The following is a 23880-nucleotide window of genomic DNA, read 5'->3' as shown; positions in this document are numbered from 1 at the left end:
TAAGACTGGGGGGCCATTAAAGGTCATGTGTGTGGAAAGGCAGGCGGAACAATACTTTGGCTCAGGGGTCTCCAAACTATGGCCCTCCAGGTGTTTAGGAACTGCAAGTCCCATGAGGCCTTGCAAGACTCTGACAACCACAGGCAAGACTCCAAGAGTCAGAGGTAAGATGGGACGTGTAGTACTTCAACAGCTGGAGGGCCAACTCAATATTGAACCCTAAGGACTAAGACTGGGGGGCCATTAAAGGTCATGTGCGTGGAAAGGGCGGGGCCAACTCAATATTGAACCCTACGGACTAAGACTGGGAGGCCATTAAAGGTCACGTGCGTGGAAAGGGGTGGGGCCAACTTGATATTGAACCCTAAGGACTAAGACTGGGAGGCCATTAAAGGTCATGTGCGTGGAAAGGCCGGCCGACCAATACTTTTGGCAATATAGTGTATGTATATATATATATATCGATTCAGTCCAGCACTACCACACATAGATAGAGCTTACCTCATTTCCTGGTCAGAGGACATCGGGAATCATTTAGACTTTATTCCCCAACCTGGCTGTCCCTGGCCCCGCCCCTTTCATTCACTGGATTGCAGTTCTTTCAAACATGGAGGCTCAGCATGACATGTGGGTGTTACCTAGGGTGATCTCTATGCAAATACAGCCTGTCTATGATTTGCATAACTCCGCCCAAGAGCCAAGCAATGCTTGCATCAGGGCTGAGGTTCTCTTGAAAAGAGTACTGCAGTGATGTTTTCAGAAAGCTATGTACAGCACCTTGTGGGCCCCTCCCCCCGCAAGTTAAGATCTGCCTGCACTGCATAGAAAAGCACAGAGACCCAGTGATATCACTGAGTCTATAGAAAGGTATGTCATGAAAAGATTTATTCGCATGTTAATGAGAGCGGGATGAAAGAAACCAGGGAAGGCAACCTTGATGCAGATTAAACTTCAGCTTTAAGGCGACGTTTCACCTTGACGATAACGGTTACGGTTGATGGGAGGCGCGAGATTCTTTAGGGTGCGTTTTTCATTCGCATTCCAAACATCCAATGACAGGTGCCGAGTTCCGGACGCTAACATCTGGTCACAGTAATGCGGGTCGGCTTAATTATTGTTCTGTGCTGGATGTCAGGCCATTATGTATCACATACACCGGCAGACGTCCAAGACGTTGTCCTCACACCACCTCCCGCCGCCGTCTAGGCACGAAACGCCTCCGCGGCCGGGACTGTATTTCAGCATAATTACCCGGGATGGATTTCTTGGGGTTTTTTTTCTATCAATGCTAAGTCGTTTAACATGATTCCTTATTTTTATCTAAATTGCTCGTTTAAAATGCTTACGAAGTCATTTGTGTTTCTAACCTTTTATCCAGATTAAATTGCGGGAATATGATAATGAATGTGGTGGGGAACCAGCGAACATCGCCGTCCTATATGTATAGAGGAGCCCTATGCATTATTATTATTATACAGTATTTATATAGCGCCAAAGGGTTTGCTCAGCGCTGTACAGTAGCAAGGGGGACAGAACATGAGACAATACACTACATGAGGGGTTCGAGGGCCCTGCTCTATTGAGCTTACAATCTAGGAGGGAGGGGAAGGTGGTACAGGAGGAGATGGCTGTGGGGGATGGAGTGATGGGTGGAGTGGAGGAGGTTAGTTGTTAGTTGAGTGCGGGTGTTAGGTGAGGTTGGGGTAGGCTTCCCTGAAGAGGAGGGTTTTCAGGGTGCGCCTGAAGGTGAGGAGGGTAGGTGACATTCTGATGGATTGGGGTAGGGAGTTCCAGAGGATGGGGGAAGTCCTAGAGAAGTCCTGCAATCGGGCGTGGGAGGAGGAGATCAGGGAGCTAGAGAGTAGGAGGTCCTGTGAGGAGCGGAGGGCACGAGTAGGGTAGTATTTGGGTATCAGATCGGTTAGGTAGTTTGGGGCAGCGTTGTGAATGGCTTTGTAGGTCAGGGTTAGCAGTTTGAATTTGATGCGTTGGGCAATCAGGAGCCAGTGGAGGGATTGGCAGAGGGGGGAGGCAGATGTGGAGCGGTTGGTGAGGTGGATGAGTCTCGCCGCTGAGTTTAGGATAGATTGGAGTGGGGATAGTGATCGTTTGGGTAGGCCAGTGAGAAGGGAGTTGCAGTAGGCCAGGCGTGAGATGAGGAGGGAGGCCAGTGAGGAGGGAGTTGCAGTAGTCCAGGCGTGAGATGATGAGGGAGGCCAGTGAGGAGGGAGTTGCAGTAGTCCAGGCGTGAGATGAGGAGGGAGTGTACGAGTAGTTTGGTGGTGTCTGGGGTGAGGAATGTATGTATCTTGGAGATGTTGCGGAGGTGGAGCCTACAAGATCTAGATAGCAGCTGGATGTGGGGTAGGAAGGAGAGGTGGGAGTCCAGGGTGACACCCAGGACTTTGGCGTGTGGGGTGGGAGAGATGGTGGTGTTGTTAGTAGTGATGGAGAGGATGGGGGGGGCGCGGGGTGGGAGGAAGACCAGGAGCTCGGTTTTGGATAGGTTAATGGAGCGACATCCAGTCTGATATGTCGTTTAGGAGGTGGGAGAAGCGGGCAGAGAGTGAGGGGGTGAGGTGGGGGGTGGAGAGGTAAATTTGGGTGTAGATGTCATGGCACGCACAGGTAGCCTCTCGGTATCAAAATTTGAATTCTCCTTTAGGCAGAAGTGATTCGATCACTTCAACGGGTGGTGGGAGGAGGGCTCTCCCCTTCCCCCCACCCCCGCCACCTTACCCTGGCTCTCCCGCTCAATCATGGATGCGACTGGCGGCAATGGTGACACTACCCAGAGAGAGAGAGGAGCTGACATTGTTCCCCCCTCTCTGTGATCCCAGAAACTGGAAGCGACGAGAGCCCTGAACGCATGGCGGAGGCATTCAGAAGAGGGGGGTGGGGGGTGCGCAAGCGATCCAACCGCATGTAAACCCCCCAGACTGTGTACAGCAGGTAAACGGATAAATATCCTTTTTTTATAGCTGCTCGGAACACCAGACTTAAATTTCAACTTCACCCAAAAGGGGACGTCCTGCTCTTCTTCCTCCCCCTCCCCCCCCCACCTTCTGACATATTTGGAATTTTTGTTTTTGGTGGTGAATGGGTACCTACGCCCTTCCCCGTCCTCAATACACTGGGGAGGAGGGGTACACTTTTTTTTACAAAAAATTTTTTTTTTAAAAAGTTATGTAGCAGAAAGGAGGATGGAGGAATTATTTTCTGAGGGGAAAGATCAAAAATAAAGGTAAAACAAAATGTCCCACTGCTTGTATCACCCCCCCCCCCCGCACCCCTCTTATACTTACCTCACTTGATCCAGCGCTGTGCCCGTCTGTAGCGTCTCTCCTCGATCTCCCTGCATTCACAGGGTCGAGAGGCAGCAGTTGGGGCCATTGGCTCTTGCTGCTGTCAATCAAATCCTGTGAGCAGAAAAGGGGGGAGGGACTGAGTCACGGTGTGTGTGTGTTTAAAGACGCACACAGCCCGCACATGCACCCCCATAGGAAGTGGCTTCCTATGGTGGCGCACAGAGAAGAGGAGGAGCCAGAAGTGCTGGTGGAGGACCCCAGAAAAGGAGGGGGCTGCTCGGTGCAAAACCACGACACAGAGAAGGGTAAGTATAATGTGTTTGTTATTAAAAAAAAAAAAAGGTTTTACATCTTTGTTGTTGAGAAACACAAAATCTACTAAACGTAGCACAATCCTATCCAATCAAATCTCTTGTAAAGGCAAAACTTATGTAGAACATTCGTCTATTCTGAGCCAATGAGGGATCTGACAATTCCCAATAATAACAACCAATCAAAATCTTCCCTGCCACGGTTGAAACGTGACCATAGATCGTTCTGTCCATCGTTCTTTATGGCTTTTCTCCTTTTCCCAATATCTAATGATCACCAGACACACCTGAACACACAGTATATGGAGGAACAGAAAAGGATATATAAATATAAAATGAAATGTTTATTTCCTAGAAGCAGAAGGGCGCGTTGTTTACCCTCACGGCTATTCTCCAAAACAATAAACCTGCCTTATCCTCTCTGCTGGCAACTACAGAAAAAGTAATATCCAAAGTAAAATACCTACAAAACCCGCCGTGAGCCTCACAATCCACGTTTGGCTGTCTTAAAGCTGAACGCCACAAAGTTTTTATATTGAACTAAATTCTCTTCTCCCCGCCTGTCCAACCAAAACAAAGTTCCTGAATCTGTTCTCACCATCTCCATGTGTCCTGCTCCAGCACCAGCTGTCACTCCACCTCCAGTCCCCAACTGCCAATCCCCCTCCAGTCCCTAACTGCCAATCCCCCTCCAGTCCCCGGCTGCCACTCCCCCTCCAGTCCCCAACTGCCAATCCCCCTCCAGTCCCCAGCTGCCACTCCCCCTCCAGTCCCCAGCTGCCACTCCCCCTCCAGTCCCTAACTGCCACTCGTCCTTCATTCCTCGCTGCCACTCCTCCTTCATTCCCAGATGCCACTCCTCCTTCATTCACCGCTGCCACTCCTCCTTCATTCCCCAGATGCCACTCCTCCTACATTCCCCAGATTCCACTCCTCCTTCTGTCCCAGCTGCCACTCCTCCTCCAGTCCCAGTTGCCACTCCTCCTCCAGTCCCAGCTGCAACTCCTCCTTCAGTACCAGCTGGAACTTCTCCTTCAGTCCCAGCTGGAACTCTCCATTCAGTCCCCAGCTGCCACGCTCCCTCCAGTCTTAGCTGCTACTCATCCAGTCCCAGCTGCCACTCCTCCACAGTGCTAGCCCCTACCCCTCCTCCAGTCCCAGCTGGAACTCTCCCTTCAGTCCCCAACTGCCATGCTACCTCCAGTCCAAGCTGCTACTCATCTAGTCCCAGCTTCCTCCTCCTCCTGGCCCAGCTGGAGCTCTCTCTTCAGTCTCCAGCTCCCACCTGGTCAACTGTGTCATAGTGATTCCCCTCTGGTCCACTGTGTCTTAGTGATCCCTATCTGGTCCACTGTGTCTTAGTGATCCCTATCTGGTCAACTGTGTCATAGTGATCCTTCTCTGGTCAACTGGGTCAAAGTCATCCGTATCTGGTCAACTGTATCAGTGTGATTCCCCTCTGGTCAACTGTGTCAATGTGATCCCTATCTGGTCAACTGTGTCAAAGTGGTACCTCTCTGGTCAACTGTATCAATGTGATCCCTATCTGGTCAACTGTGTCAAAGTGATCCCTATCTGGTCAACTGTGTCAAAGTGATCCCTATCTGACCAACTGTGTCAAAGTGATTCCCCTCTGGCCCACTGTATCAAAGTGATCCCTATCTGACCAACTGTATCAAACTAATCCCCTTCTAGCCAACTGGGTAAAAAAGATCCCTCTCTAGCCAACTGTCAAAATGATCCTTCTCTGGTCAACTGTGTCATAGCGATTCCCCTCTGGCCCACTGTATCAGTGTGATCCTTATCTGGTCAACTGTGTCAACGTGATCCTTCTCTGGTCAACTGTGTCATAGTGATTCCCGTCTGGTCAGCTGGGTCAAAGTGATCCCTATCTGGTCAACTGTGTCAAAGTGATCCCTCTCTGGCTCACTGTATCAATGTGATCCCTCTCTGACCAACTGTGTCTAAGTGAACCCCCTATTGGTAGCCTCTACTCCATCTTGTGGACCACATCCTCTAGCATACTCTAAAAACCCCTCTTAGTCACCCATAAAGTACCTTCATTTCTACTGCGGCTGATCCAATGAGTAGCAGGGAGTCTCCATCCCAAACATCAATCTGAAGAGTCTGGAGAGCCAGATAGCGCAGGAACCAGCGCTGTTCTCCCGGCTTCAGGGATCCGGGGTCCACCATGTACTTCAGCTGATAACCCGGAAAGCCTGTAATAAAAAGAAAATGGAAGAATGAGTAAAAATGACATTTCCATCAACGATTTCATTACTTTTTTTTTCACCTGGTGCTATTTTATTATACAAAGAGGTCACTTTTTTGTGTCAATGGTCTTTATACCTCCTGTCGCTTTCAAGTGGAAATGGCTGTCCTGAAACTGCCCCAGAAGTGAGTGCAATGAACACGATTGTGGTGCACTACTGAAGGCTTGAAGGGGTAAAGTAGGTCATGGGGAGGAAATACAATACCTGCATACCCCCTGCAAATGCTCTCTGAAGTACAATCCAAACACAGATCCCAGAAAAATGTTTGTGTGAAGGAGCACCAAAAGCCCATACCATTGAATGTATTACACGTGGTTGAGATGCCGCTCCATTCATTTGAATGGGTCTCATTTGATGGGCGGCACTGCCTACTGAATGCAATAGGCTGTCATACATCAATTAACCAACATAGATAGCAATGGAGGAAAAAACCATAAAACAGACACTCGCCCTGGTTAATGGAGCCATCCTTGTTGAGCGACACGATCACCCGGGCCGGCGTTTCCGTCCGCGATGCTCCTTTGGAATGAACCTGTACAAGCTGCAGGCGAGGAGTCGTTACTGGCTGGAATCGGTAGAACTGGAAGGTGAAGTAAACGTTCTGTGGCCAGTTCAGTGACGAGTTTCCTTCCGGTACGCTAAGCAAATAAAAAGAAAAGTAGCGCTATCATCTTGGGAATATAATAATAAATCCCAATGCCAGCTCAGGAACACATAACATATACAGAATTACCTCCCCCCCACCACCCTTTTCTTAAAAACCAGGGGATTCTTAGTTTACTTACATTGAAATACTTGTTCAAGCTGACCAACTGTGTCAAAGTGATCCCCATTGGTCAACTGTGTCAAAGTGATCCCCAGTAGTCAACTGTGTCAAAGTGATCCCCAATGGTCAACTGTGTCAAAGTGATCCCCATTGGTCAACTGTGTCAAAGTGATCCCCAATGGTCAACTGTGTCAAAGTGATCCCCAATGGTCAACTGTGTCAAAAGTGATTCCCATTGGTCAACTGTGTCAAAGTGATCCCTCTATGGCCAGCTGGGTCAAAGTGATCCCTATCTGGCCAACTGCATCAAAATGGCCCCTATATGGTCAACTGTGTCAAAGTGATCCCTCTCTGACCAATTGTATAAAAGTGATTCCTCTCTGGCTAACTGTGTCAAAGTGATCCCTCTCTGGCCAATTGTGTAAAAGTGATCCCTCTAAGGCCAACTGCGTAAAAGTGATCCCTCTATGGCCAACTGCGTAAAAGTGATCCATCTATTGCCAACAGTGTCAAATTGATCCCTCTATGGCCAACTGCGTCAAAGTTATCTCTCTATGGTCAGCTATGTCAAAAAGATTCTTCTTTGGCTAATTGTATCAAAGTGATCCCCGTCCGGCCAACTCTATCAAAGAGATCCCTCTCTGGCCAACTGTATCAAAGTGATCCCTCTCAGGCCAACTGTATCAAAGTGATCCCTCTCAGGCCAACTGTATCAAAGTGATCCCTCTCAGGCCAACTGTATCAAAGTGATCCCTCTCAGGCCAACTGTGGCAAAGTGATCCCCTGTGGTCATCTGTATCAAAGTGATCCCCATCTAACCAACTGTTTCAAAGAGATTCCCCTTTGGCAAACAGTTTCAAAGTGATCCTTTTCTGACCAACTGTGTTGAAGAGATCTCCCTTTAGTCAGCTGTGTCAAAGTGATCCCCCTCTGGTCAACTATCTGAAAGAGATCCCCCTCTAGCCAACTGTGTTACAGTGATCCCTCCCTGGCCAACTCTGTCAAAAAGATCCCCCTCTGGCAAATGGTAGCAAAGTGACCCTCCTCTGGCCAACAGTTTCAAAGTGATCCCCCTCTGACCATCTGAATCAAAGTGATCCATCTCTGGCCAATTGTGTACAAGTTATCCATCTATGAACAACTGCATCAAAGTGATCCATCTCTGGCCAACTGTGTCAAAGTGATCCATCTCTGGCCAGCTGTGTCAAAGTGATTCCTCTCTGGCCAACTGTGTCAAAGTGATTCCTCTCTGGCCAACTGTGTCAAAGTGATCCATCTCTGGCCAGCTGTGTCAAAGTGATTCCTCTCTGGCCAACTGTGTCAAAGTGACCCATCTCTGGCCAACTGTGTCAAAGTGATCCCTCTCTGGCCAACTGTGTCAAAGTGATCCATCTCTGGCCAACTGTGTCAAATTGATACATCTCTGGCCAACTGTGTCAAAGTGATCCATCTCTGGCCAGCTGTGTCAAAGTGATTCCTCTCTGGCCAACTGTGTCAAAGTGACCCATCTCTGGCCAACTGTGTCAAAGTGATCCCTCTCTGTCCAATTGTGTACAAGTTATCCATCTATGAACAACTGCATCAAAGTGATCCATCTCTGGTCGACTGTGTCAAAGTGATCCTTTTCTGACCAACTGTGTTGAGGAGATCTCTCTTTAGCCAACAGTATTAAAATGATCCCTCTTCGGCCAACTGTGTAAAAGTGACCCCTCTCTGGCCGGCTGTTTCAAAGTGATCCCCCTCTAGCCAACTGTGTCCAAGTGTAGACTGTCTTCATGCCGGATGGGTGCCAGCGCCCATCTGAAAGCCCTCTGGAAATGCAATTCTTTTCTATGGCTGGATCCACACCAGCACCCCGGTGCATTCAGTATGGTTGCGCTTACATAAATGAGAAATGTGTGACCCAGGACCATTTAGCCCGGATTATGCAGCTAAATGCTTGTAAAATGCACGTAGACGCAGGTATATTTACACACAAGAGAAAGTTCTCAGAGCTATTCTTCCTGTAAAACTGCATGCACATTCGTTCTGTGAGAATGACAGCAAAAATGAATGTTATTAGGCTACTTTCTTTCCAGGTTGAACATTATTCATTACAAAATATATATCCAGTAGTCTGGGAAATGACTGCATTACGGCTACTATGGGACTTGTGACCATGGGAAATACATACTTGCTTATTATGATCATCAGCTCCATCTAGTGGACATAATGTGGTATTTTCCTGATACACTGTATGCTGTATGAATGAAAACCGCTCAACCTGGAGAGAAAATAGCCTAACATTTGATTTTGACCCCATAAACACACAACAAATGTACTGCAGATTCCTAGGATGAACAGTTCTGTACATTTTCCTTATAGACACACCACAGTGTTTGTTTTTACCTCCCAGATCAATTTCTTCGGCATTTTGAAGCCTAAAGTCGGTTCTCACCTGCTGAAGGCCAGGAACTGCAGGACAATTTCGTTGCACTGCAGATAATCAGCTTCTTCTCTCTGAGGGTTAAAGTTCACCGGACTCGCCGGATCGACCACTTCCGCCACTTCGTTATTACAGTCCAGAATTTCAGGGAAGCCGACGGAGTGAAGACGGGCCAGAGCGGCTCGGGACAAGATGGAGGTGGTGCTGGGAGGAAGAAAAATCATTCCATTAAGGGGTGATCAATAGGAGGCGAGAGTGGAAACTTTCCTTTAGTTTCCTGCTCTGTTGCTTCAGGAGGAGCATGCATGAGGTGGGGCAGAGAGATGCATTCAGGAGGCGGGCAGTGAGGATCATGCAGGAGCTGGGGCAGTGAGGATCATGCAGGAGGTGGGGCAGTGAGGATCATGCAGGAGGCGGGGCAGTGAGGAGTATGCAGGAGGCGGGACAGTGAGGATCATGCAGGAGGTGGGGCAGTGAGGAGCATGCAAGAGGGGCAGTGAGGAGCATGCAGGAGGTGGGGCAGTGAGGATCATGCAGGACGCGGGGCAGTGAGGATCATGCAGGAGGCGGGGCAGTGAGGAGTATGCAGGAGGTGGGACAGTGAGGATCATGCAGGAGGTGGGGCAGTGAGGAGCATGCAGGAGGTGGGGCAGTGAGGATCATGCAGGACGCGGGCAGTGAGGATCATGCAGGAGGCGGGGCAGTGAGGAGTATGCAGGAGGTGGGACAGTGAGGATCATGCAGGAGGTGGGGCAGTGAGGAGCATGCAGGAGGTGGGGCAGTGAGGATCATGCAGGACGCGGGGCAGTGAGGAGCATGCAGGAGGCGGGTTAGTGAGGAGCATGCAAGAGGGGCAGTGAGGAGCATGCAGGAGGTGGGGCAGTGAGGATCATGCAGGACGCGGGGCAGTGAGGATCATGCAGGAGGCGGGACAGTGAGGAGTATGCGGGAGGCGGGGCAGTGAGGATCATGAAGGAGGTGGGGCAGTGAGGATCATGCAGGAGGTGGGGCAGTGAGGATCATGCAGGAGACGGGGCAGTGAGGATCATGCAGGAGATGAGGCAGTGAGGAGTATGCAGGAGGCGGGGCAGTGAGGATCATGCAGGAGGTGGGGAAGTGAGGATCATGCAGGAGGCGGGGCAGTGAGGATCATGCAGGAGGCGGGGCAGTGAGGAGTATGCAGGAGGCGGGGCAGTGAGGATCATGCAGGAGGTGGGGCAGTGAGGATCATGCAGGAGGCAGGGCAGTGAGGATCATGCAGGAGACGAGGCAGTGAGGAGTATGCAGGAGGCGGGGCAGTGAGGATCATGCAGGAGGTGGGGCAGTGAGGAGCATGCAGGAGACAAGGCAGTGAGGAGCATGAAGGAGGGGAAGTGAGGAGCATGCAGGAGACAAGGCAGTGAGGAGCATGCAGGAGGGGCAGTGAGGAGCATGCAAGAGGCAGGGCAGTGAGGAGCATGCAAGAGGCAGGGCAGTGAGGAGCATGCAAGAGGCAGGGCAGTGAGGAGCATGCAAGAGGCAGGGCAGTGAGGAGCATGCAAGAGACAGGGCAGTTAGAAGCATGCAGGAGACAAGGCAGTGAGGAGCATGCAGGAGATGAGGCAGTGTGGAGCATGCAGGAGGGGAAGTGAGGAGCATGCAGGAGACAAGGCAGTGAGGAACATGCAGGAGGGGAAGTGAGGAGCATGCAGGAGACAAGGCAGTGAGGAGCATGCAGGAGGGGCAGTGAGGAGCATGCAAGAGGCAGGGAAGTGAGGAGCATGCAGGAGACGAGGCAGTGAGGATCATGCAGGAGACAAGGCAGTGAGGAGCATGCAGGAGGCGGGGCAGTGAGGAGCATGCACGAGGGTCAGTGAGGAGCATGCACGAGGGTCAGTGAGGAGCATGCACAAGGGGCAGTGAGGAGCATGCAGGAGGGGCAGTGAGGAGCATGCAGGAGGTGGGGCAGTGAGCAGCATGCAGGAGGGGCAGGGAGGAGCATGCAGGAGGCGAGGCAGTGAGGAGGCTACCATGGCACACATATCATGGCACGCATATCATGGCACGCATATCATGGCACACACCATGATGGCGCACAGGAGGGAGGCGGAGCCATGAAGAACAGGGGATGAAGTTCCGCTTTAGGCAGAGAATGTGTTGGGATTATTCTTGGAGGAAATGTTTTAGTATCATAAATGAAAAGACAAATACTGTACCTACAATGGCCAAATGTCACCTCCACACTAAAGTCTCAGACAGCGCTGCTCCTCCCTAGACACAGTGCAGGAAGTGAGCGTTGTCACCCCCGAAGAGGAAGTCTCTGGCAGGATCACCAGAGAAAATAAAAGGGGAAAAACTGAACCAAAATGAATGCAGCCGCCACATGGAAGGGTCAGTAAACGGCAATAGATGACATTTGTGTTCTCAGGTTTAGACTCTTTAATGTCTCTGATTCCAGATGGCGGCCCCCAGCAGGATTCCAGAGGAGTGTAAATTGGTGTGTCGGAGGCGGATAAACACATAATTTATGACATGCGTTCCCTTCTCTGCGTCCAAATGTTATCTGTGGCGGATGATGAATGGCTGGAGTACAGTAAGTAGATCCGTGTACAGCTTCCATAAACAGAATGGTATGAAATATATGGATATGGAGATACACATTGTATGACCTCACTACAGAAGAATACGGTTGTCCTCTGATCTCCGGTCACGGGTGTATCATGTACATATGTGTATTCAGAGAACTCAACGGTCTGCTTAAAGCTGAACTCCGGGTAAAAAAACTAATTGATGGAGGTAGGGAGGGAAGACTCATTGATGGAGGTGGGGAGGGGAGGCTCATTGATGGAGGTGAGGTAGAGGGAAGGCTCATTGATGGAGGTGGGGATGGAAGGCTCATTGATGGAGGTGGGGAGGGAAAGCTCACTGATGGAGTCGGGGAGAGAAAGCTCATTGATGGAGGTGGGGAGGGAAGGCTCATTGATGGAGGTGGGGAGGGAAGGCTCATTGGTGGAGGTGGGCAGGGAAAGCTCAAAGATGGAGGTGAGGGGAAGGGAAGGCTCAGTGATGGAGGTGGGGATGGAAGGCTCGTTGATGGAGGTGGGGAGGGAAGGCTCATTGATGGAGGTGGCGAGGGAAAACTCATTGATGGAGGTGGGTAGGGAAGGCTCATTGATGGAGGTGGGGAGGGAAGGCTCATTGAGGGAGGTGGGGAGGGAAGGCTCATTGATGGAGGTGAGGAGGGAAGGCTCATTGATGGAGGCGGGGAGGGAAGGCTCATTGAAGGAGGTGGGGAGGGAAGGCCCATTGATGGAGGTGGGGAAGGAAAGCTCATTGATGGAGGTGGCGAAGGAAGGCTCATTGATGGATGTGGGGAGGGAAGGCTCATTAATGGATGTGGGGAGGGAAGGCTCATTAATGGATGTGCGGAGGGAAGGCTCATTGATGGAAGTTGTGAGGGAAGGCTCATTGATGGAGGTGAGGGGGAGGGAAGGCTCATTGATGGAGGTGGGGAGGGAAGGCTCATTGATGGAGGTGCGGAGGGAAGGCTCATTGATGGAGGTGGGGAGGGAAGGCTCACTGATGGAGGTAGGGAGGGAAGGCTGGCCCATGTAGTCCGATCCTATAGAAGAGTTACTGGAGCTCAAATTGCTGAAAAAGGTAATACTGGTTCTGGCAGAAAGGCGTCAGAATACACAGAGCATCACAGTTTGTTGTGTACGGGGCTGTGTAGCCGCAGACCGATCAGGGTGTCCATGCTGACCCGTGCACACAGCCAAAAGCACCTACATTGGGCACGTTAGCCTCAGAACTGGACCACTAAACAATGGAAGAAGGTGGCCTGGTCTGATGAATTCAAGAATGGTTTGAGGAACACAACAATGTGTTTGAGGTGCTGACCTGACCTCCAGATTCTCCAAATCTCAATCCAATCAAGTATCTGTGGGATGTGCTGTATAAACAAGTCCGATCCATGGAGGCCCCACCTCCCAAGTTACAGGACTTAAAGGATCTGCTACTGACGGCTTGGTGCCGGATACCACAGAGTACCCTCAGAGGTCTAGGGGAGTCCATGCCTGGACGGGTTATGGTGGGTGGTCATAATGTTATGGCTGATCAGTGTGTGGTATATACAGTGTGTGGTGTATACAGTGTGTGGTGTATCCCTGCGATGTGTAATGTTGTGAAGCCGGGGTGGCATAACACAATCTAAAACTGACAAGACGGAGTGAAGCTGAACAGACGGAATGAGTCAGCCGGCTTGGCATTTTGTACACACACATGGTAACTGCTATTTCTGTTTTGGGAACAATCCTACACAGATTTTTTTTTAAACTGAAATGAATCAGACGATCGTTTTTACCAAAGACGGGAATAATCCAGCCTGAAAGTTTGCAGAAAATGGTGCACCGAGGTGTCTGAAGGACGAACATTACTCGGAGCCAGCAAAGATCTTCATGAAGGATCCGCCTGTAAACTGGGTGGGTTTGCAATGATCAAAGGGGAATGTCCTGGGATCATCTCCGGGATGAATCCATCAGTCAGATACCATGTAGTCTTTACCTAGCAAAGCTCATGATCCCTTCTGAGTGCTGAGATATTAGGGGGAGCTCTGCAGAGAGACCACTGCTTCCAAACAGAGAGCAGGGGCCCTTTACTGCAGCAGGCTGGCAGGGGACAGGCCTTTCTACTCCAGCTATGGCTGCTTTCTACAGAAAATGAGCTGTAGGGCCCTTTGATGCACCTGGAAGGTATAAATCAGGGGCCCCTAATCGTATTTTATATTTTACACATATTTGTGGACTGAAAAAAATTGTTTTATAAACGAATGAATAACATTTAAATTAATGAATAAATTCCCCTTTTACATCAGAAGCCCCCATTTCATCAGAGCACCCCTGTCATATCAGAAGCCCCCCCTATAAATCAGAGTGCCCCTTTCACAGCTGGACTCCCCTTTTACATCACAAGACCCCCCCATTTCATTAGAGAAACCCCTCTCCCCTTTCATCGGAGTGCCCCCTTCATATCAGAAGCCCCCCATTTCATCAGAGCCCCACCTCCCATTGATCAGAGTGCCCCTTTCACATCCAGACTCCCCTTTTACATCAAAAGCCCCCCATTTCATCAGAGCAATCCCCATCCCCTTTCATCGGAGTGCCCCTTTAATATCAGAAGCCCCACATTTCATCAGAGCCCCACCTCACCTTCCATCAGAGTTCCCCTTTCACATCAGAAGCCCCCCTCCCCCATTCAACAGAGTGCCCCTTTCACATCCGGATTCCCCTTTTACATCAGAAGCCCCCCATTTCATCAGAGCGCCCCTGTCACATCAGAAGCCCCCCCTATAAATCAGAGTGCTCCTTTCACAGATGGACTCCCCTTTTACATCACAAGACCCCCCATTTCCTCAGAGCAAACCCCCCTCCCCTTTCATCGGAGTCCCCTTTCACATCCGGACTCCCTTTTACATCAGAAGCCCCCCATTTCATCAGGGAAACCCCTCTCCCCTTTCATTGGAGTGCCCCCTTCATATCAGAAGCCCCCATTTCATCAGACCCCCACCTCCCTTTCATCAGAGTGCCCCTTTCACATCAGAAACTCCCCTCCCCCATTCATCAGAGTGCTCCTTTCACATCCAGACTCCCCTTTACATCAGAAGCTCCCCATTTCATCAGAGCCATCCCCTTTCATTGGAGTGCCCCTTTAATATCAGAAGCCCCACATTTCATCCGACCCCCACCTCCCTTTCATCAGAGTGCCCCTATCACATCAGAAGCCTCCCTCCCCCATTCATCAGAGTGCCCTTTTCACATCCAGACTCCCCTTTTACATCAGAAGCCCCCCATTTCATCAGAGCAATCCCCATCCCCTTCCATCAGAGTGCCCCTTTCATATTAAAAGCCCCACATTTCATCAGAGCCCCACCGCCCCTTCCATCAGAGTGCCCCTTTCACATCAGAAGCCTCCCTCCCCCATTCATCAGAGTGCCCCTTTCAAGCCAGAGGCCCCTCATTTCATCAAATAACCTCCCTCCCCTTTCATTGGAGTGCCCCTTTCACATCAAAAGCCCCCCATTTCATCAGAACACCCCCTCTTCTTTCATCAGAGTGCCCCTTTTACATCAGAAGCCCTCTACACATTAGAGTCCTGCTTCAAATCTGAGTCCCCTTCACATCAGCCCCCTTTCCCACCAGAATCCTCCCATCACATCAGAGCCCCCACACTTTCCATCAGAGTCCACCTTTCCCATCAGAAGTCCCCCATCATATCAGAGTTCTTGTGGGCCGGGTTACTCTGGGCAGCAAAGATTATGGGGGAGTCTTATGAAGGCTGGCCATACACTATACAATTTTCGTACAATTTCTGCCCAATTTCCTTTTAGATTTACCTTCAACTGTGTAGTACAAGAGCCGGCCTAAGTGGATGCAACTGAAAGTGTTGTTTAGGTTTGACCTCATATTATATGGTTTTTGGTAAATCTAAATAAAATTCCCAAGAAAATTGTATAATGTATGGCCAGCCATAAACTGGAGCTCTCAGAATCTGGTGCAACTGTGCGAGGTAACCAATCAGCTACTAACTTCAGCTTTTTCAAGCTTGATCCTGACCTGTGACCACTTGGCTTGGTCCTCAAGTGTTGACAATAAAACCTGGAAGCTGATTGGTTACTACGCAGAGCTTCACCAGATTCTGTGTGCTCCAGTATTAGTAAATCTCCCCCCTCCCCCCCCCCAATGTCTCTACAGGATCCATCGATAGTGCTCCAGCCCTGCACAGATCCATGCAGACAGTGTCTATGTTGCTGCAAGCATAGCCGTCATGTGTCCATTAGCACCATGGAAGAGCTCCAGGACCATCAGAGGACATCCCAGGACCATCAGAGGACATCCCAGGACCATCAGAGGACATCCCAGGACCATCAGAGGACACCCCAGGACCATCAGAGGACACCCCAAAACCATCAGAGGAGACCCCAGGACCATCTGAGGACACCCCAAGACCATCAGAGGAGACCCCAGGACCATCAGAGGACACCCCAATACCATCAGAGGACACCCCAGGACCATCAGAGGACACCGCAGGACCATCAGAGGACATCCCAGGACCATCAGAGGACACCCCAGGTTCATCAGAGGACATCCCAGGACCATCAGAGGACACCCCAGGATCATCAGAGGACATCTCAGGACCATCAGAGGACACCCCAGAACCATCAGAGGAGACCCCAGGACCATCAGAGGACACCCCAAGACCATCAGAGGAGACCCCAGGACCATCAGAGGACACCTCAGGACCATCAGAGGACACCCCAATACCATCAGAGGACACCCCAGGACCATCAGAGGACACCCCAGGACCATAAGAGGACACCCCAATAACATCAGAGGACACCCTAGGACCATCAGAGGACATCCCAGGACCATCAGAGGACACCCCAGGACCATCAGAGGAGACCCCAGTACCATCAGAGGACACCCACCTTTCCCTGATGCTACAATCAGATCAGTCTACCAATAATGGCTCTTTATGCTTTCCAGCTTCTCGATTATTGAACAATTGCAATTAAAAAGCAAAAAAAAAAGTCTTCATAATCCTGTTTAATAAAGAGATTGTAATTGGGATCTGGTTGGCTGGACGGTAATTCATCGCGGCGTTGAGGGAACAAAGAAAAGAGACTGACAAAGCCGGCTGAGCTCAAGGGCACGAGGCGGTTCAATGGCATTAGCTGGAGCGAAACCGCGCCATACAAACACTGATTTATATCTGGCGTCCCGCGCTGTTGATCTGCTGAGATATCAATGTGACTTTTTTAATGATATCTCGGTGCTGGCGGCAGGACGGAGGTATACACGGGAATTTCTTCTCAGCTGAGGAAGGGGAGGTGTGTGATTGTAAGGACTCCGGAACATTTATATAGAGGAGTAAAGCTGAACTCCGGGTAATAAAGATATACAGCCGGCAAGAACACCCAGGAATTGTAGACTTTTACATTCCGTGCCCTAGACTGAGAGATCACAAGAATATATTCGGTGCTGGATTTGACTTCTCAATATGTCAGTTAGAGGAGATGGTGAGGTCACTCTCAACAAAAAGGAGCCGCCCCTTAAAAAGACACCCCAATGTTGTGTTGAAAGTCTAATGAGAACGACATTTCAAAAGAGTCCAAAATATTTTGTTATCGATGTTAGTGCATAACAAGAAAACATGAAAACAGCCATAACGTTTCGGGGGCTCAAAGATCTCCCCCTTCCTCAGGGCTATAAAAGAGATATGGTCACGGTCAGGGGTCAGTGTAGGAGAACAGTAGCTACAGCTGCCACCGACCACCAGGATAGGTATACAAGCAGGTCACTCTGGCGGACGATGTAGGCTCACCCGAGGTGCGAGGTCTAAGCACTAACTGGTGTTCTCCAGAGCTCCCGATGGTGGGGATGGGTTTTTCTGTGTGTTAGTACCAGGTCACCGTCCTCTGGATCGCACCACCAGGAGGTGAGCAAGCCAGGGTCCAGTAGAAGATTTAGCAGGTAGGGATCAAGCAAAAGCATAGTCAGTAACCAAGCCAAAAGTCGGTGGCAAGATGTCAAGGTTGAGATCAAGCAGAAGTGCAGTAGAGGACCAAGCCAAAAGTCTGTAACAAGTGGTTGCAGGTTGGTATCAAGCAGAGTGTAGTTGAGGAACAAGCCAAAGGTTGGTAACAAGTGGTTGCAGGTTGGGATCAAGCAGAAGTGTAGTCGAGGAACAAGCCAAAGGTTGGTAACAAGTGGTTGCAGGTTGGTATCAAGCAGAGTGTAGTTGAGGAACAAGCCAAAGGTTGGTAACAAGTGGTTGCAGGTTGGGATCAAGCAGAAGTGTAGTCGAGGAACAAGCCAAAGGTTGGTAACAAGTGGTTGCATGTATTGATCAAGCAGAGTGTAGTTGAGGAACAAGCCAAAGGTTGGTGACAAGTGGTTGCAGGTTGGGATCAAGCAGAAGTGTAGTTGAGGAACAAGCCAAAAATCGGTAACAAGTGGTCACAGGTGGGGATCAAGCAAAAGTGTAATCAAGGAACAAGCCAAAGGTTAGTAAAAAGTGGTCACAGGTCAGGATCAAGCAGAAGTGTAGTTGAGGAACAAGCCAAAGGTCGGTAACAAGTGGTCACAGGTGGGGATCAAGCAAAAGTGTAATCAAGGAACAAGCCAAAGGTTAGTAAAAAGTGGTCACAGGTCAGGATCAAGCAGAAGTGTAGTTGAGAAACAAGCCAAAGGTCGGTAACAAGTGGTCACAGGTCGGGATCAACCAGAAGTGTAGTCGAGGAACAAGCCAAAGATTGGTGACAAGTGGTTGCAGGTTGGGATCAAGCAGAAGTGTAGTTGAGGAACAAGCCAAAAGTCGGTAACAAGTGGTCACAGGTCGGGATCAAGCAGAAGTGTAGTTGAGGAACAAGCCAAAGGTCAGTAACAAGTGATCACAGGTCGGGATCAAGCAGAAGTGTAGTAGTGGTACAAGCCAAAGGTTGGTAACAAGTGGTCGCAGGATGGGATCAAATTAAAGTGTAGTCGAGGAACAAGCCAAAGGTCAGTAACAAATGGTCGCAGGATGGGATCAAGCGAAAATGTAGTTGAGGAAAGCATGGCTTAAATAGGAAGTTCATGGGAAGGAGAAAAGGGTTCAAGGTTCAAGAGAAAAAGACACAAGACAAGGTTTTCTAAGGAATCAGGCAGGGAGCGGTCCAGTATTTCAGATGGCTCAGAAAGAAGAGATACTGCCAGACACAGCAGAGGTTGCAGGTTTAAATCCAGTCCCTGACAGATATAATGGAAGCTCCAGTGTGTTCAGGTATGAAAGGACCAGGGAGTGAGCATGCACATGTTTCTGGGCATAAGGTTACTGCTAGACATGTATTAGTGCACACGTGTGGAGGTATTATCGCACACACTAAGCGGTTGCATGTACAGCACTGGTACTAGCACCAAATGGCCTTTATAAGCTGGAGAGTGATATGGACAGAATGCTGATTGATCCTGATCTTCTACGTCTGCCTTCCATTGTATGACCCAGCTTGCCTTTGACCTTTCTCTGGATTCTTGTCTACCAGTTGTGACCTCGGCCTGTGGTTTGGACTCTGCATCTTGTCTTCTGATTTGGCACATCGCGGCCCTTCTGTAGGTGTATCCTGATGAAGCCTTATGTTCCAGTCCTTGGCCTGTATCCTGACGCTGTCCTTGCCTCCTGAACGGGTATCTCACTGCCTGGCCGTTGGTGGCTATCAGCTTGTGTCCTGGTTTCATTCCTGTCTACTGATCAGGTGCTACCATGATCCTTCATTGGTTCTTGCCCAGTCTGTCCCTCATACCTAACAGCCAATGATGCCTCCAACATTGGCCCCTGTTCCAATTTGTCTCCTCACATCCTCTATCACTGTTACCTGGACAAGAGGTGCAAGAAAAGCCCCCTCTTCAGCTTTCAGTGCCGTAATGACAGTTCTCTAGTGGTTGTAAACCTCAGACTTGAAATATGAACAAAGCATATCCCTCTGTAGTGTGTACTTGTCTCAGTCTAGACTACTAAGTGTCATTTCTGTCTGCTGCCTCCTTCCTCTACTACTTTCATGAGTCACCTTTGACAAGTTTTCCTGACACCAAGAAAAAAGGTGACAGGGGAGGGAGCTCCAGCACACAGCCTCAGCTCTGTTCCTATGTGCTGTGTGAAGGGGGTGTGTCCATTCCCTCCAATCAGCTCTCACTAAACTCTGCAGAGTGTAACTTCTGCTCCTCGCCCCCTTGCTTTCTGAAAACTCAAACTGTATAAATTCTGCACTTTGAAAGGTTGTAGAGAAGAGAGGGCTGCAGATAAACAGGTACAACGTATGTAGGAGGCTTTCATCTCCGTGTATCACGTGAATCCAGTCACTTCACTGGGTGTATGGAAAGGCTAACAACCACTTTGAGTCTTCTGTTTTGTTCCACTTACCTCCCAGTCTGAGTCCCCATTGCAACAATAGGAGCATGGACGGGGGAGAAGGCCAGTTCCTGAAGATGGTCAGCGTTGGAGTATTCCAGGTTATGGTCACCCATCTCTGCTTCAAGGTGGGTAATTCCACTCACTGCTGGGATCTCCTGTTAAAAAGTAAAATGAGATTAAACCATCAGCTGCATGGAGGGGGGGGGGGGTTGGAGATGCAGGTTTGCAGTGAAGGTCAAAAACAGTGTATTATTTCTATCTAAACACACATTCACCCCGAGGTCATCACAGAGGACAAGGGGGTGCTCTTCACGTCTGGAGGAAAAGAAATGGAATCTCCAAACACGGAAAGGTTTCTTCACAGTAAGAGCTGTGAGAATGTGGAATAGACTCCCTCCAGAGTTGGTTGTGGCCAGCTCAGTGGATTGCTGTAGGAAAGTCCTGGATTCTTTCTTGGATACACAGAATATAACTGGATATAACATTTATAGGGGAAGGTGATCCAGGGAATATCCGATTGCCTCTCGGGGGGTCAGGAAGGTATTTTCTCCCCTGCAGGAGCACATTGGATCGTGCTTTGCTGGGTTTTTTTGCCTTCCTCTGGATCAACTGTGGGTGTCGGATTATAACGTTTTTTTTTTTTTAACCTCCCTTTCGGTCTGATTATGTCAGTATTTCTGTGCTCAAAGTGGTACATTGTTTTCAATGGAAATATGTTGTTTTTTTATTGCAGGCCTGTAATTCTCAGGAATAACTCACTGAAATCTGTCCGAACAAGAGTCTAGTAAACATCCCGGGGAGGATAACATTTGAAACACGAAATCATAAATTATAATTTAATAAATAATCATAAAAAATAATAATATAATAATAATAAATGTAACTCAATAATATAATCAAACCAAAAACACTGAAATGTGAAATATAGCGCCAAGTTGGCCCATCGCTGAGCTCAGTCGCAGAATCGTTTTCAGTGTCTGATGAGGAATTTCCCCCACCAATCATTATCACTCAATTCTGCAAGTGGTTCTGACTTACTATCGCTGTTCTCTAGCCGGTCTAAAACCGCGTCTGACCTAAAGGGACGCTTTTTGGACGCCATGGACGTTTCTCAGTTTCCAGGCAGAATGGGCGGTAAAAATGCAGGCAGGGTGCCGGACAAAGCACTCGGGACAAAATGTATGTGAAATGGTTTGATACAGGAATGTTATACTATGTGATTTTACTGTATTTAGTGAATGTCACTTTCAAATTTTTGAATTTCCCGCCAGTTCCGTCCCCCGTACGTCCCGACGTCGCAGGGAACGGAACCCGGAAGACAGATGCCGGCATCGGCCGGAGGACATTACAGGGGACACTGCAGGGGGGACATCACAGGAGCGCAGGACAAGGTAAGTGCAGAAGAGATCCCAGAGCAACGCTGCAGTGTATTCCCGAGTGTGGCTCGGGGGGGGGGGGGGGGGGGTTACCGCTTGTGGTGCTGAAACTTTACCCCGAGCTACACTCGGGAATACCGCCAGGGGGGTTAATGGTTGAACTGGATGGACTTTTGTCTTTTTTCAGCCAGACTAACTATGTAAACACATTGGGGGAGATTTACCAAAACTGGAGAGTGCAGTATCTGGAGCGGCCGTGCCTGGTAGCCAATCAGCTTCTAACTTCAGCTTGTTCAATGAAGCTTTGACAATAAAACCTGGAAGCTGATTGGTTTTTCTGCACCAGATTTTGCACTCTCCAGTTTTAGTAAAAGTGAAGTGTCCCTTCCCTCCAATCAGTGCCATTTCTGTCTGCTGCCTCCTTCCTCTGCATGAATCACTTTCGACACGTTTTCCTGAAACCAAGAGAAAAATGGAGCGAGGGAGCTGCAGCACACAGCCTGTGATTGACAGCCTCAGCTCTGTTACTGTGTGCCTTGTGAAGGGTTGTGTGTCCCTCCCCTCCAATCAGCTCTCAGAACTCTCCTCCCTGATGTAACTTCATCTCCCCACCCCCTGCTTTTCAGAGCAGATCCTTTGTAAATGCTGCACTGTAAATGGATGTAGGGGATATGCGGCTGCAGATAAACAGGTACATCTTATGTAGGAGGATTTGTTTCATCTCTGTGTATCACTTGAGGCCCCTTCGGTGGGTATACAGAAGGGTCTACAACCACTTTAAGCCTCTGCAAATTGCTGCGTTGGAGTTGTGTGAGCCGGGTGCTAACTGCAAGCTATATAAAAACACTGAAAGCGCGACTGACGCGCTGGGCGGAGGGAGTACAAAGTCCGACAGCGAAGGACAGGCGAATATCACGCCGCGAGCTCCGGAAACTTCTCCAGGTCTCCTCTTACAAGCACCATGGCAGGTAATTGAAAATAAAAATGGTTTCACACTCCAGGGAACAACGGCGAGGAAGACAAAGGTTCCGGGTGCTACATAAAACATTATGCAAATGGCGTTTCGGCATGCCTCCCTGCCAGTGTTGCGGCGTGTAACTCCTGACACACGCAGCCTCCGGCTGCATATTATTTACATGCTAAATGACGGAGGAGAATAATGATGGAGGAGGCCGAGGATAGCGAAGGCGGCAGCTGAACTCTATGACACCCGACACCAACGAGGAGGACAGCGATGGACGGGAGGATTCATCACTCCTAGAGGGACCAGCCATGAAATCTTCCTCATTAACATATTTATGGCGGATTTAAAAGATACAAATTAATGCAACTCTGTAATCATGAAGAGATACTAAAGGATTCATTGATTTTTATTAACCCCTTCCAGTCCGGACACTTCTCCCCCTTCCAGTCCGGACACTTCCCCCCCTTCCAGTCCGGACACTTCCCCCCCTTCCAGTCCGGACACTTTCCCCCTTCCAGTCCGGACACTTTCCCCCCTTCCAGTCCGGACACTTTCCCCCCTTCCAGTCCGGACGCTTTCCCCCCCTTCCAGACCGGACACTTCCCCCCCTTCCAGTCCGGACACTTTCCCCCCTTCCAGTCCGGACACTTTCCCCCCTTCCAGTCCGGACACTTTCCCCCCTTCCAGTCCGGACACTTTCACCCCCTTCCAGTCCGGACACTTTCCCCTCTTCCAGTCCGGACACTTTCCCCCCTTCCAGTCCGGACACTTTCACCCCCTTCCAGTCCGGACACTTTCCGCCCTTCCGGTCCAGACACTTTCACCCCCTTCCAATCCGGACACTTCCCCCCCTTCCAGTCCGGACACTTTCCCCCCTTCCAGTCTGGATACTTTCCCCCCCTTCCAGTCCAGACGCTTTCCCCCCCCCTTCCGGTCCGGACACTTTCCCCCCCTTTCGGTCCGGACACTTTCCCCCCCTTTTGGTCCGGACACTTTCCCCCCCTTTCGGTCCGGACACTTTCACCCCCTTCTGGTCCGGACACTTTCACCCCTTCCAGTCCGGACACTTTCCCCCCTTCCGGTCCGGACACTTTCACCCCTATCCGGTCCGGACACTTTCACCCCCATCCGGTCCGGACACTTTCACCCCCATCCGGTCCGGACACTTTCACCCCCTTCCGGTCTGGACACTTTCCCCCCCTTCCAGTCCGAACACTTTCACTCCCTTCCAGTCCGAACACTTTCACCCCCTTCCAGTCCGGACACTTTCCCCCCCTTCCAGTCTGGACACTTTCCCCCCCTTCCAGTCCGGACACTTTCCCCCCCTTCCTGTCCAGGCCAATTTTCAGCTTTCAGTGCTATCACACTTTGAATGACAATTGCGCGGTCATGCAACATTGTACCCATATGAATTTTTTAGCATTTTTTTGAGACAGATAAAACTTTATTTTGGTGGTATTTATTCACCGCTGGGATTTTTATTTTTTTGCTATATAAATGAAAAAGTCCAAAAATTTTGAAACAGAGTGTTTTT

At 49.8% G+C, this 23880-nt stretch overlaps 1 protein-coding gene across 1 annotated transcript in view; it reads right to left on the bottom strand.

The window, feature by feature from the left end:
* LOC149431275 (nephrocystin-4-like) overlaps nucleotides 1-23880 on the bottom strand; it is a gene marked incomplete at both ends in the record, with an annotated part of 178425 nt that overhangs the window by 49669 nt on the left and 104876 nt on the right. Inside the window, 4 exons of the mRNA XM_089665727.1 lie at nucleotides 5678-5838; nucleotides 6343-6530; nucleotides 9096-9287; nucleotides 20016-20161. Of these exons, the coding sequence (XP_089521853.1) occupies nucleotides 5678-5838; nucleotides 6343-6530; nucleotides 9096-9287; nucleotides 20016-20161 (687 nt within the window). The remainder of the gene's footprint in view (nucleotides 1-5677; nucleotides 5839-6342; nucleotides 6531-9095; nucleotides 9288-20015; nucleotides 20162-23880) is intronic.

Source organism: Staurois parvus, unplaced genomic scaffold, assembly GCF_062004578.1.
Source record: "Staurois parvus isolate SC_StPar_1 unplaced genomic scaffold, SC_StPar_1.0 ptg002307l, whole genome shotgun sequence".
Lineage (NCBI taxonomy): Eukaryota > Metazoa > Chordata > Amphibia > Anura > Ranidae > Staurois > Staurois parvus.
This window is presented reverse-complemented; position numbering and strand designations above follow the sequence as displayed.